This window comes from Amphiura filiformis, chromosome 4 (genome assembly GCF_039555335.1).
Source record: "Amphiura filiformis chromosome 4, Afil_fr2py, whole genome shotgun sequence".
Classification (NCBI taxonomy): domain Eukaryota; kingdom Metazoa; phylum Echinodermata; class Ophiuroidea; order Amphilepidida; family Amphiuridae; genus Amphiura; species Amphiura filiformis.
In genome coordinates this window covers 44,687,560-44,701,273 of record NC_092631.1, presented here as the reverse complement: position 1 = coordinate 44,701,273, position 13,714 = coordinate 44,687,560, and the positions used below count along the sequence as shown (strand labels likewise).

The following is a 13,714-nucleotide window of genomic DNA, read 5'->3' as shown; positions in this document are numbered from 1 at the left end:
AAGGATATGTAAACGACAGATAACACCAAAAATATGAAGAAATTATTTCCAAACCGTGTTAAGTCAACAATCATTATGTTGCTCATTTTGCAGAATGCTGGTTGACAAAAAGCAGATCATTGTCTCATTTCGTGAACAAAGGTACACATACCATTGTTTCCTTTCGTTTCCTTTATAATCGGTTACCCAACTGAAGCTATTATACCAGCTTTATTGCGATGTCGCACATGAAAACAGACACTTGTGCACAACCAGAGAAGATCTGATTTAATCAGTTGAGCTGCTTTAATGAGTGTTATCTTGGTTTAATAGCTTTTAATGGGGTTTAAGTCCTGCAAAGGTCTAGATGAATTCTACTGTAGACATGACTGCATCATGTAGAATTGTGACTGGTTGGACCAGGGTGAGGATGGATATCACCACATTCTAATAAATTGACTTGAAATGTAGAAACTGAATTGCTGTAGTATGAAATTGGTTGTGAATATGTAGACTTAGATCTGCATGATGATGAAAGTAAACTGGCTGGTTCAATAACATTGCTGAATTGATGGTGATCAGCAGTGTACAAAAGCAACCAAATAGTCAAGTGGTAGAAAATCATTATGTTGAATATCCAAGGATTCTCAAGTGTAGAAATCAATATAAGTCAATAATTACTGAAGCATGGGCCTATGATGGTTACACAGTAAGACCTGCCAGGCTGCAGAATTCTCTACCTTCTTGTTGATGCAAAATGGCAAGAAAACAATGATAAAACTTACATAGAAATCCACTACGTGACCAAGTCCCCACATTTACGGTATGCCCGAAAAGTGAGAAAATGCGGTTTTAAAGAGTGTGGACTATTATAGTAGGAGGTCCCCACGTATCTCGTCGTTTTACGTGCAGAGAGAGAGAGAGAGAGAGAGAGTGGGTATAGGGTGTTATGGTATGGTGGTTAGAGAGTTTTTAAAAAGTGGGGACCTCCAAAAATGACCCCATTATGGGGGTCAAAAGTACCATGTCCCGGGTGTGTGTGAGAATATTTTTGTCTCTAACTTTCTTGATTACGGGCCGGGTGAAATCCATACTATATGTAATACCATACGATTAATATCAGTAAGCCTGCGGGCAAAAAATGGCTATTTGGGACCCTGCCCCTAGTGCAGGAAAAAAAGAAAGGTGGGAGAGAGAGAGAGAGAAAAAGAGGGGGGGGGAGGGGAAGGAACGAGAAACAGGGAACCACACGATATGTAGTTCGATACGATTATTATCAATATACTCGACAATATACTTGACTTCTTGAAGACAAAGAAATAGAAATCTTTTGAAATGCTAATTACACAAAAGCAGCTATAGGAGCAGTATATTGACTAATAAAAATAAAACAATAAAAGGGCCAACCCAAAAAAGAAAAATCGGAAAAGGTGGTCAAGAAGGCTGTGTACAACATCTTTCTTGTATTGCATGCCACAACCGAAAATTGTTAGTATCGACACACAATTGTCCGATTTAGTTATTTACCATTGAGCTATTTCAAACTTAGGGACGGATTTATACCATTAAAAAATTGCCTAATGTATGTTCCCCAAAACACCATGTTTTGGAACCAAATATGGTAACATTGCAAAGGTTTGCCCTGGTCTTTACGTAAAATTTATCTTTATTTGGGGCAAAAATTGTCTGAAATTGGACATTTTTAGCGTGCTTCTCGTGCACTTTAGCCAGGAATTAATTTCCATTAAGACCAAATTATTTATAAAAAAAGCCATTTTTTTTTGTGGAGCGCGCAATTTCTTTGAAAAATAAATGACCCAGTTTACAAGTTTTCCTCTTGGGTCACTGTATTGCAAAATTTAAACTTATTTCCTTTGTGTTTTATTTTTTCGATGGGGGTGCGTCGCACCACCCACACCTACCCCCATTTTTGTTTGGTGGATTTGGGCTCTCGCCCCATACAGGCGTGTCCCCCCGGAAAAGATCCCAAGTAGCCCCAAGTGCTCAAAACTTACCTGGCAAGTTTATTATACAGCAGAGGTCTCTGGCCTTTTAATATGTTATGAAAGGCTTAAATGAAAATATTCTATCGACGGGAAGTCTTGTTATGCTCTTATAAACTTGGAAAGTTTAAATTTTTGCAATTTACCAAAGTGCACGTTACTAGCGCATGGAGGGTGGCGCAGCGGTAGGGACATTGCGACACACCCAGGACGGGAGTTCCAGCACCCAATGGTGAAATGGGGAGCTGTTATGAATATTGTTTACTGATTGCCACTGCATGCTGCCCAAAGGTATGAGCATGTCGGTTTTATATGGCAGCTGATATATCATAACGACAGTGGAATAAATGTAAAGCGTAGGAATCGTATAGACGATTTGATGTATGTGTATAAATGTCAAGATTTATTATTATACAGAATGCCCCCCCCCAAAAAAAAAGGCCCCTTATTGCGCCCTCTTTTTGTCCTATTTTTGAAAAGTTGATTAAATATATTTTGGTAGGTAAAGAAACCTTTAATCGTTAGCTTTAATAAACCAAAACATATATTTCAATCGGCTCACAACTTTTGAAGATATGCCCTTTTGAATAAAAGTACCCGTTTTGCACTCTGTTCACGGATAGTAAACAGAGTGGTTGGGATGGCTCATGCTGTGGAGTGGCCTGCACGATCACCAGACCTCACACCATTTGATTTTTTTCCTTTGTGGCAAAATCCAAGATCTTCGCAAACGTATTACTGTCCCACCGCCACACCCCCGAGATGCTTTAACTTAACAATTTTCTCATTGACTATAGTTTATTTGACGAAATTAGTTGCCCATTGGTTGAACGCATTCTAATTTGGAAAGCGACTATATCTTCCAAAGACGTTTGATAATCGATACATCGGTTCGACGTTCATAACCTTAATGAAAAACCACAAAAAGCGACCTTTCTCTCAGTTTAACTGTGTTATAGCTAAAATACTATTTAGACTTTATTTATACTATTTTATTGTCGCCAAATTATAAAATCAATAATAATTACCGCTTCTCTCATGTATGGATCTGCATTAGCGTACTCAATCACACACTCAAATATATCGTCAGGATCCATTTGCGGGGAGTACATCTCACAGTCCATTAATATAATTCCCCCTTGACCAAAACTTGTCGTCAATTCGATAGCTCCCATAATGTTGTTTGTATAATCCGCAGTAAATGTTCCCGGGATTCCTATCGGCTCACCATTAGTCTCCTGATATTCGACAGATCCCGACGCATCAAGACAAGGCACGACATCTGCAATTTATTTCAAGAAAATAATAACTATTATTACAACCATGTGAAACTAGATGATCCAAAAATGGTGACCACAATGAAGAAGAACGTGTTATGTTTCATTTGATAGACATCTCATGTTTATAGCACCTAAAAAAACCAAAACAACAAAACAAAACAAAAATGAAAACCAAAACAAACATACAAAAAAACAACAACCCAATAACAACATCAACAACAAAAAAGCCGCCACCACGTGGAAGCCCTTGTACAGCTTTCATTGAATATAATATTATATCTCATGCTAAAAGATATTTCAAAACAGAAGCGTCCAATGAAAAAATAAAGATTATAAACAATGTTGCTCGATCGATACACTTTGGATCACATGTCAAGCTACTTAGCTAATTTGCATGTAACTGGAAGGGCCAATGAAAATATGAAGACCATATACAATGCTGCTCATGACATTTGCCACGTTTTGGTATCAAGGTCGATACATTCCGGGGTAAAATGTGCGAGAAGGCATGTACATAATGTCAAGTGACGACATGAGCCGTAAGTCCACTTGGCCCCTCAACATGTATACACTAAAGTTACGTATAGTTTCTTAGGGTTTTTATAATGTTTAATACATGTTCCATGGTAAAAACATCATGAAATGTTGTGAAATATTTGTTTTGGCCCCTGACATTACCAACCTATACGAACCTATACGCAACTTTAGTGTATACATGTTGAGGGGCCAAGTGGACTTACGGCCTTCTTGCGCTCAGGTCTTCACTTGACATATTGCTCCCTGTAGCCCATGAACTTTGACCTCTATACAGCAGTATTTAGGGGTCGTGGGTCATTATTGTGCTAAGTATGAACCCCGAGGGCGCCGTAGTTCTTGAGCTAGAGCAGTGTGACATTTTACACATATACCGTAAAACCTCTTCTACAAGCATATAGTGTGACTTTTATGAAAGCTAAATTAAAACTAGTCAGCTGTAAATATGCCAATACGATAGATTGGTCTTACAATAGTACTTGTTTGTATATTAACTTGCTCAAACTCCATAATATTATAATTTTGTCGATGGATGGCGTCTGGATTAATTTAGCTTTCATCAAAAGCACTCGATATGCTTATAGACGAGGTTTTACGGTACTCCATGACCTTTGACCTCTGAGGTCGATGCTACCCCAAAATATTCTAAGGGGTCATGTGCAAAGAAGAGGAAAAGATGAAAGAGAGATAAAAGGAGAAGAATGATAATACTAAATACAATAAATAATAGTTATGCGCCGTTGCTCAGGTATAGGTAAATATCTATGCTCCTTTGCACGGGCATAGATAAGAACTTGATGGCACAGCTTTGTTTGAGCAAACACGAATATCTATACATGTGACCTCCATCCTAACACCCCTTAACCCACCATGACACCCTCAATCCATCCTGACACCCCGTATTATGTTTAATGCTAAAAGGGCTATCAGTGTACCGACAAAAAAAGAAGGAATACCCCTTTAATTACATTTGTAAAAACAATGTTAAAAATAATACCTGATTACCCCTTTAAGCTCTAAATGGAGTGTCCCTTTAAGAGTTACCTCTCCTTAATCCACCATGACACCGTTAAGGGTACTTGCCCATCAATTTCATTCAGGGGCGTGTTTGAAAAACGGCACAGCGCATTAGTAAAAAGAATAAAAAATACTAAAATTTTCACCAGGGTTCGAACCACTGCTAATTGCACTATGAATGCTAAAGATGCCTACTGTGCCACGGTGACTGTGGTTAACATTCGGCGATTTTCAAAGATATACATATCAACACGTTTCTAGTGTATTGAAACTCAGATTTTGGTAGGAATACAGTCATAGAAAGACATATGACTCTACTTGTCTGTTTGTTTTTCATTAAATACAAATTAATTTTGATGAATTGAACTGGTACGACTCTTAGGACTCGTGATAAACAACGATAAATTGTGTAATAATAAAATGAAAACGCTGGGTCACTCACGACGTCATTTGTAATTCATGTCAAAACCTGGGGAGGACCACACACATCCGTGTTACTGTATACGTGCGCAATCGATACTCAATGATCCAGACAATACCGTTTGAATACACCGTTCTTATGTATGCACTTGCTTGACACATCTTGTCACTTGCGGGAAGATATACTATAGGCCTACCCTAATAGCTTACAATACATACCCCACCGTAAATAGCTCTCTTCATTACCTCGCTGTGCCATTATATACGCGTAGTGTACGCACTTTTAAACCATATTTTGTTCAAAAATGATAGGAAGGGACTGTTTTCAGCTAAAATGTTGGTTATCGGCAGATGTTTAATGATACCGGGAAGTGTTGCAGAAAGGTAAGCGTACTCTTTATTTATTCAAAATATCACATATCAATGAATTTAAATTGGAAATCCAAAAAGAAAATGTCGGGTCAAAATTCTCACCTTAGAATTATTGTGAAATAAAATCAAACCAAATTTAGGCTCCGCAAACAACGTCCAATTATTCCCATTGGTGTTTGCTACACGTGCATATAATAAATTATGATTTGGGGCTAATTTGAGAAGAGTTAATGCCTCGAGTTTCAAAATACACCGAGTGATGTTTTTGATCAAATCGACAATTCATCGACAATTCAAGACTCTGTAAAAATGCAAAATCAAGAATTTTCTGGGATAATTGCAACTAAGTATAATGAAAGTTATGATCTAAGCTACCAGATGCATCATTAATTTCCTGACTATGATATTTAGTTGTGGGAAAAGATTACTTAAATGTTTTGGCGGGATTATTTCCCGCCAAAAATTGCAACCAAAAAGAGCATGTAGCCTTAATCCACCCTGACTACCCGTAATATGTTTAATGCTAAAGGGCTATCAATGACTAAAAGTGACAAAAATTCAGTCTAAAAATCAATACCCTCCTTAACTAATGTATACAAAAAAAAAGTTTAAAAAAATCATTTGATTACCCCCCTCAATTTAAGCGATTAACCCCTTAACCCCATTGTACGTCTTGACGTACTAGTATATTCAAACCCTTTATCATTGCAAATACAGGTAGCTACCAAAATGCTACCTATTGCGCTACACTGTGTTAAATAGTCGTACCTATTTTGCGTTTTAAGGGCGTACTACACCCATATATTGGTTTGATTGGTCTAAAAAAAATATTTTTTCATTTATAGCGAGGCGATATATGCAATCATGTGAAATAAAAAAATAAAAATCAATAAACTAATAAAAAGGTGTTTTTAAAAAATTTATAGTAAGTATCAGTATACCGACTAAAAAGTGACAACAATTAAATTAAAAATCAATACCCTCCTTAACTAATGCAATAAACATGTTCCATACAAAAAAAAAGTTTAAAAAAAAATCATTTGATTACCCCTTCAAGCCCAAAACGGAGTGTCACTTTAAGCGATTAACCCCCTTAACCCCATTGTACGTCTTGACGTACTAGTATATCCAAAAAGAAATCCCTTTATCATTGCAAAAAATACAGGTAGCTACCAAAAAGTGCTACCTATTGCGCTACACTGTGTTAAATAGTCGTACCTATTTTGCGTTTTAAAGGAATAGATATTTCTTTGAAAATAAAATCGAATCTAGTCGTAATTGAAGTAGGAAAATTGTTGTTCATAGATAATTCAGGACCCCAGGTTTAAAGTCGGTGGCAATATAGTGCTAACCCACATTTCTTTTTTTGAAGAAAAACAGGGAACATAACACAGCTGTAATCATGCTAATAAGTTCATAAAATTGGTGCAAAAATTACACATTATTTGAATAATGAGATCTAACTGCGGAAATGTATCATAATGAAGACAATTTGATATTCTGTGCAGAAGTGCAAGGTTAATAAGTACAATATAATGCTTGCTTTTGATAACAGTGGATTAGGTAGTTGTCCAATCTATATGTTTTAACTGCAATTGATTCGAAACTAGTAACAAGTGCACCGAAAAAAGGGTGAGGGTTAGGACTATATTATACACAGCCTTTCAATTTCTTGAAAATTTACTAACACACTTATTATTGCCACTACTAGCTGTAGTGGCAATCTTAGATGGGGTCCGTCGGAGGAACTGGTAAGTATAATGACAAAGAAGCCCGTCTCAGACGGGCTAAAATTGTATACACTGGCAGCTGACGGTCCTTAATATTAACAGAATGTTGCTTCTCAGAATGTTACTTATTCTTATAATAGTACAAGTGTTAAAAACAAAAAAGTAGACAAAAGTCGTCCCAGAGGCTATATTTAAAGTCAACATTAAAATGTTCAGTCCCATAAACTCTGAATACTTACCACATACATACACCTTAAGTGAATAAGGCTCTGTAAGCGTTGATGGTTCCATTAATTTGATACAGAACTTACGCACGTTTTTAATCATGTTCCCCCTAAGGATTTGTCTAAGTTGAGACATTGGCTTGAAAGGAATTGAAAGAACAACATAAAAAAAACCAATTATTGCCATGCAAATCAAAACTGATTTTCAGTCAATTATCCGCATCTTTAATGTGATTAAAAAAATATAAATGTATTCTTTGAAATTTATATTACTTTTTACGTCCATCTTAACCAACATTATAATCAACATACCTCCGTGAAAGGAAAGGTCATATTGTTGTAATCTGTCACAATAAGATTCCACATATCATCGTCTTGTGTATATGGGCCGTCCACGACTATGTCACTTAATGTTACATCACCATTTATATAGAAACACATTTTGCCATCCTCATCAGGAGTGACATCATCCAGGTTGCTGATCAGGTGTGGAATCTCTCTGATATCGTCGTAACAGGTAGACGGCGTTGTAGGTTCTGTATAAAAAACATTATATAACACGAACGTATTGTGCAGGAATTTTTGCATTATCAATTTTAACGTTGCTTCACTAATCCTTTTTAGAGCGTTTAATGTAAAATGTGCCCTATAAATGTGTGCCAAAAATCACTTGCCACATTTTCGACATGCCAAACATTGTTTCTTTTCTTCTCGGCCTGCTAATAATCGCTTGCCCCTCCTTTGGGTCTGCCAATCCAGTGTTCAGTGTTCGTAATTATTGCAAAGCCGCATAGCACTAAACACTGGAGCTAAAATAGATACATTGTTATTAATAAACTGGTAATGAAAAAAGTATTTTTTTGGGGGGGGGGGCTCCTGAGACCTTGTGGATACCACCCGCAAATGATTGCATTCTAAAACATCACCGAAAAACTATTATGCAGAGTTTGTTTCCAAAAGGCGCTAAATCCAATAGCTGCCTTGTGTCACATTTTCCCGGTATATTACAAAAATGGCATTTAACGATTGCAAAGTATACGTTTGTAACTCTACCTTATTTTTTAGAATTATTTTCAACATCATTCTGTCCCTAAAAATCTCCAATTCAAAGTTTAAAATGACTGCCATTGGATTAAGCTCGATCCTTTAGAATAACTGCCATTGGTTTTAGCTCCTTTTGGGACAATTTTTTTCTTTTATCCGTAAACAGATGCATCAGTAGGATTGTAGATCATACTATTTCTTATTTTGTTTGATCTGCGAAGTTGTTCGTTTATCGTAAAACAATCAACCGCGACAACGGGCCTAATTGTCTCAATCACGTATTGTCTTCAACCCTAGGAGTGAAGAGTGTATCAAACCTCCGCGGGAAACGCAGTGGACCAGATCATACCAAACACCTGTGATCAAGTCATCAGCCAATATGGCGAAAAATCAGGTCGTGAGTAATAACTCTGGGCTTCAAACAAAATAAGAAATAATTTTCTTTTATATTTATTATTTTCCTCTTGGCACATGGGAGGGTAAAGAAATTTGCAATTATTGTTTTAAGGGATCTGGAATAAGCGTTTTGACAGTATTTTTTGTGGGACATGAGAGCACATCAGACATATCAAATTGCATTCTGATTACGAAGAATGTCTTTCTGATATCAAATAATTTTCATTTTTTGAAATTCACGATATAATACAAATTTTATGACAAATTCAGGCGGTGATGGAAGCGATATCGCCAATTTTGAGGTCGCCATTGGATTAACACGTAATCATGAAATCTTCACAAACAATTCTAAATTTGTTATGTGATGTCAAATCAAAATTATCTTACTCTAAAACCGTCGGGGTATGACAATTTACCACACTGCAAGTATGTTAATATTCCATTTGTAATATTGCTAACCGTGTATTTTGAATGGGGCTGTCAGCCCTGTATCTTCGCCAGCCTCGTACGTCACGTGTTGCGCTTCCTATGCCGCCTGACAAATTATCACATTTTTGATATATAACAGTCCTCAAAGTAAATTTTATAAATCTAATGATATATTCTTAAAAAGACCTAAATTTTTCCTGGTGTTTTGGGAAAAGAATCCATATCTTCAATACGATAGGTCAAAATGTTCAATTGTTCGTCGGCTTTTCATCCCACCTACATACACTTGAAGTATAAATCATCAGATTTATAAAGTTCACTTCGAGTACTGTTAAATATCAAAAATATCAATTTTTAATCATTTGCCATAAAATGTGTAGTTCATTGCGAATTTCAAAAGATCAAAATTATTTGATATGAGAAGGACATTCTTCGTATACAATTGTTCGTCGGCTTTTCATCCCACCTACATACACTTGAAGTATAAATCATCAGATTTATAAAGTTCATCAGTAAAATATCAAAAATATCAATTTTAATCATTTGCCATAAAATGTGTAGTTCATTGCGAATTTCAAAAAATCAAAATTATTTGATATGAGAAGGACATTCTTCGTATACAGAATGCAATTCGATATGTCTGATGTGCTCCAATGTCCCACAATAAATACTGTCCTAACGTTCATACCCATCCGTTAAAGATACCCAAAATATTGTTATAACTATTCTAGTGGTCCAATGTTATCAAACTGGCAAGGTTACTGCTAGCCTGCTTCTGTTAGGAATATCTTCAAATTAATTTGACACAAAGCATCCTGTGAAGTTAGCGCCTTTAGGAGCCGAACTCTTCATTATAAAACATTGTTACCATGCAACGAAGGATTACATACACTCACTCGGAGCAGTACCTGAGTTAGCGGTGTTTGTATTAAAAATTGAGCAAAATAAAGCTCACTCTCACGGGGATAGTTATGTACTATAGGCTCTAGGGGGAGTTCATGATTATGACTCTTTTAGAAATTGACTTAACATTTTCATGTTAAATATGCCAAGACTTTAAAAAATTGAAGTAAGAAATTCAGATCAAGTGCAATTATTAAAGATGTCGTCTAAAATGTCCGCCAAATAGTATTTTTCCATTAAAACACACTATAGCAACATTCAAATGATCCAATGATGAAAAAATATTACCGCTCTTAATGTTTCTAATCAACAGGAATAAGTTGATTTGGCACTCATTTACTGCAATATTATATGGAAATATATATCTAACCAGTTGCCTTCATGACACCTTTCCTATAAGATCAATGTATTGCCGCGTAGAAATAAACTGTATTAGTTTAACAAAATTACCAAAAAAGTTCCACGACTCGCCTAAAGTAACTTAACATAATTAATGATTATAATTGTATTAAATACCTTCAATGGTAGTGGTGGGCGGCATTATACATTCTGAAATCGGAAATAAAACAAACAATACAAGTAATTAACAAAATGAATGACTGCCTAGTATAAGGTGCTTTAACAAAACCATATGTCTCATCGCCCTTCTGATACACGGTTCTGAGAATAAAAACCCATTTAATATTGTTTTGGTCTGAAACCGCTTTTAGAATAGTGTATTGGAGCCTTGAGACCCAATTGAGTATGAACGATCAAATTAATTGATCCACACTCCTTGTGGGTCGCTTATTCATGTTATTAGGCAAAACGTTAGCCAATTCACAATCCAAGATAGCTGTCATTATTCCAGATAGCTGCCCCTAGATGATAGGGCTTAAATATTAATGTTAAAATGGATCATTAACGTCATACAAGGACGGTTGAAGTTACACTCCCATTAACAATCACTCATTACAAAAAGAAATTCAAGCCAATTCAAAATCATGTTTCATAAATGACAAATATTAATGTTACAAAGGATCAAGGGGTCAATCAATCATACAAGCATGCACTTGACATCTATGGATTCACATATTAATAGGAAAACAACATTACCCACGTAAAAAATATCAAGATGGCAACCATTTTGAAAAATCGCGACCATATTGGATTATCAAATGTCTTATGTTGTATTCTTGCAGCGACTCAAAGGTATACGATGTATTGTTGTTCAAAGCAGCAGAAAAAGAAGTAGTTCACAGCATCATGCGAATGGTAGTGAGCGTTAGCAAAAACAATTGCTCAATTCATAGCGAGCGTGTAGAAGAATTAAAATATCACAGACATACTTTTGTAGGTCCTGTGGTTCTTGAGTTATGTTGTAAATAGGGCTGAAACAACAACACTTTTGTAAACGTACGTAACTCATTAACATGAATAAAGCAAGTTTTCAAAGTATATGATTTGTAGAATGAACTTTTGCAAAACACCAAAGTGTTATTTTTCAATAATATATTGATTAAGATCATGAAAATCGGGTTTTTATTTGCTGGTTCGACCAACAATACCTCGTATATCCTCAAAGGGAGGGTAATAGAAAATCTGGGTGCTTGGATCCATTGCATCCCTTGTAACATTTCTTATACGGCAATCCATCTTGCAAAATGGCTGGCATTATGAATTTGGATGCCTAAATTGTTTTCCTGATAAGTGATCAAAAAGGTGGGGGGGGGGGGGGCACCTACAAATGCTGGCGCTTTTATGACCATTTGATCGTCTGTAACAATAATATTAATCGTCATTTAGTGGCGGCCATCCTGATAAAATAATGACGTCTTTCGTGTAGTTCTTTTTAAACCACCCTATATTGTTCGGGAACAATCCACTGCAAGATAAAAATGGCGCTTGCAAATTCGATCAACAAGGGTTATTAAGTGAGAACAAATTCAAATGATCTCCGTTCAAAAGTTGGTTTAGAGACAACAGAGAACAACTATATTATCTCGCCGCAAGGTGACTGCAATATAGACCTACTCGTATCAGCCATCTTGTTTGTTTTGTTTTACACATGCTTTAATAGTCAGATAATCACAAAATGCTAGGGCGACAAGGAGAGAGGTTTTATTTCATTTCGCAAAAAGTAAATTTCCATAAAATTAATAAATTTTGAAGATTTTTCAATGATCAAGGGAGTCGTATAAAAAAAGTACACACCAAATCTGTGGCAGCATCGGGGGACGATGACGCTTTTGACTGCGTGTTAAAAACGGGACCAATAAAGAGCGTGATGCGCTCGGCAAGAAAAAATAGCGCAGCAGCTCACGCACCAAAGAAGCATTTACAGACGCATTGCACTGGAATAATTATTCCCATACATCCAGTTTTCTAGGTCTATTTACTTTAGAGTTGACGGACTATATGTAATACATATGACTTTCGACAAAATGGCGTATGCGACAATATTGCATTCACCCGTCGATTTCAGCTTTAGCTGTTCAGTGGCGTGCGCAGCACATTGAAAGTATGGGGGCAGGTTGTTCGGTTCCCCAGAATGGAGTCTGAGTGTAAGGTGCGGGCGAAATCAGTCATTTCGGAATGACCAACAAAAGTGTGTGTGTGTGGGGGGGGGGCGTGGCCGCCTGCCATCCTCTTTTTTTGCGCGCGCCACTGTAGCTGTTTAAAAATGTATGGCAAGGCTGGTCACAGTCGTTATGTGCAATGATTAACTTTAGTCGGAGACTGTCATTTCTAGTACATTTTGGGAAATTAAGGCCAATCAAGCTCGCACTAGAGTAATGTCAGGTGCTTATTTCGGTATTGGAGGGGGGGGGGGGTCAGTTGAAAAAAGGGGTTATCATTTCCTTCGGAAGGGGGTCCCAAATTTACAAAAAGTCGGCATCAATAAAAAACAATATGTATTACCCCCCTTCCACCACCACCGATACACCTTACCCCTAAACAGGCTAAAATTGTATTGAAACCAGTCTGGTCATCTTGTGACTCCCTACATTTTGCTCATTGTACAATAAGCTTGCAAATGTTTCTGTAATATAATGACTTTAATATGAAGGATATGTAAGATTACAATGTTGTTATGCAAACTTAAAACCTGTTCCTAATCCATTTTTTTCAAAACAAGGAGGATGAGGCGATTTTTATTTTTAATCGAAAACAATATAGGTTTGATACCCATATTAGGCCTTCATTTAGCGTTTAAAATATTGCCTGAAACTTGGAGGTCTTGTTTGATTTTATAGGTATGTCGCTCTAATAACTAATGATCAAAGAATCTTCAAGAAATGCTTTTGTATAGCAAGGCTATAGAAAATACAAAAATAAAAATGAATTTAAAGTGTCCTAATAAAAGGAAGAGGGAGAAAATAAGAAACAGGTTCTATTTTTTG

The 13,714-nt window shown here is 36.4% G+C and overlaps 1 protein-coding gene across 2 annotated transcripts in view; it reads right to left on the bottom strand.

Moving 5' to 3' along the window:
- LOC140150921 (uncharacterized) overlaps positions 1–13,714 on the bottom strand; it is a 149,158-nt gene that overhangs the window by 110,822 nt on the left and 24,622 nt on the right. For both annotated transcript variants that reach the window (XM_072173074.1, XM_072173075.1), the window contains exons 6-9: positions 10,848–10,880; positions 7,872–8,095; positions 7,575–7,698; positions 3,011–3,264 (exon numbers count right to left, since the gene is read on the bottom strand). In XM_072173074.1, coding sequence (XP_072029175.1) covers positions 3,011–3,264; positions 7,575–7,698; positions 7,872–8,095; positions 10,848–10,880 — 635 coding nt within the window. The remainder of the gene's footprint in view (positions 1–3,010; positions 3,265–7,574; positions 7,699–7,871; positions 8,096–10,847; positions 10,881–13,714) is intronic.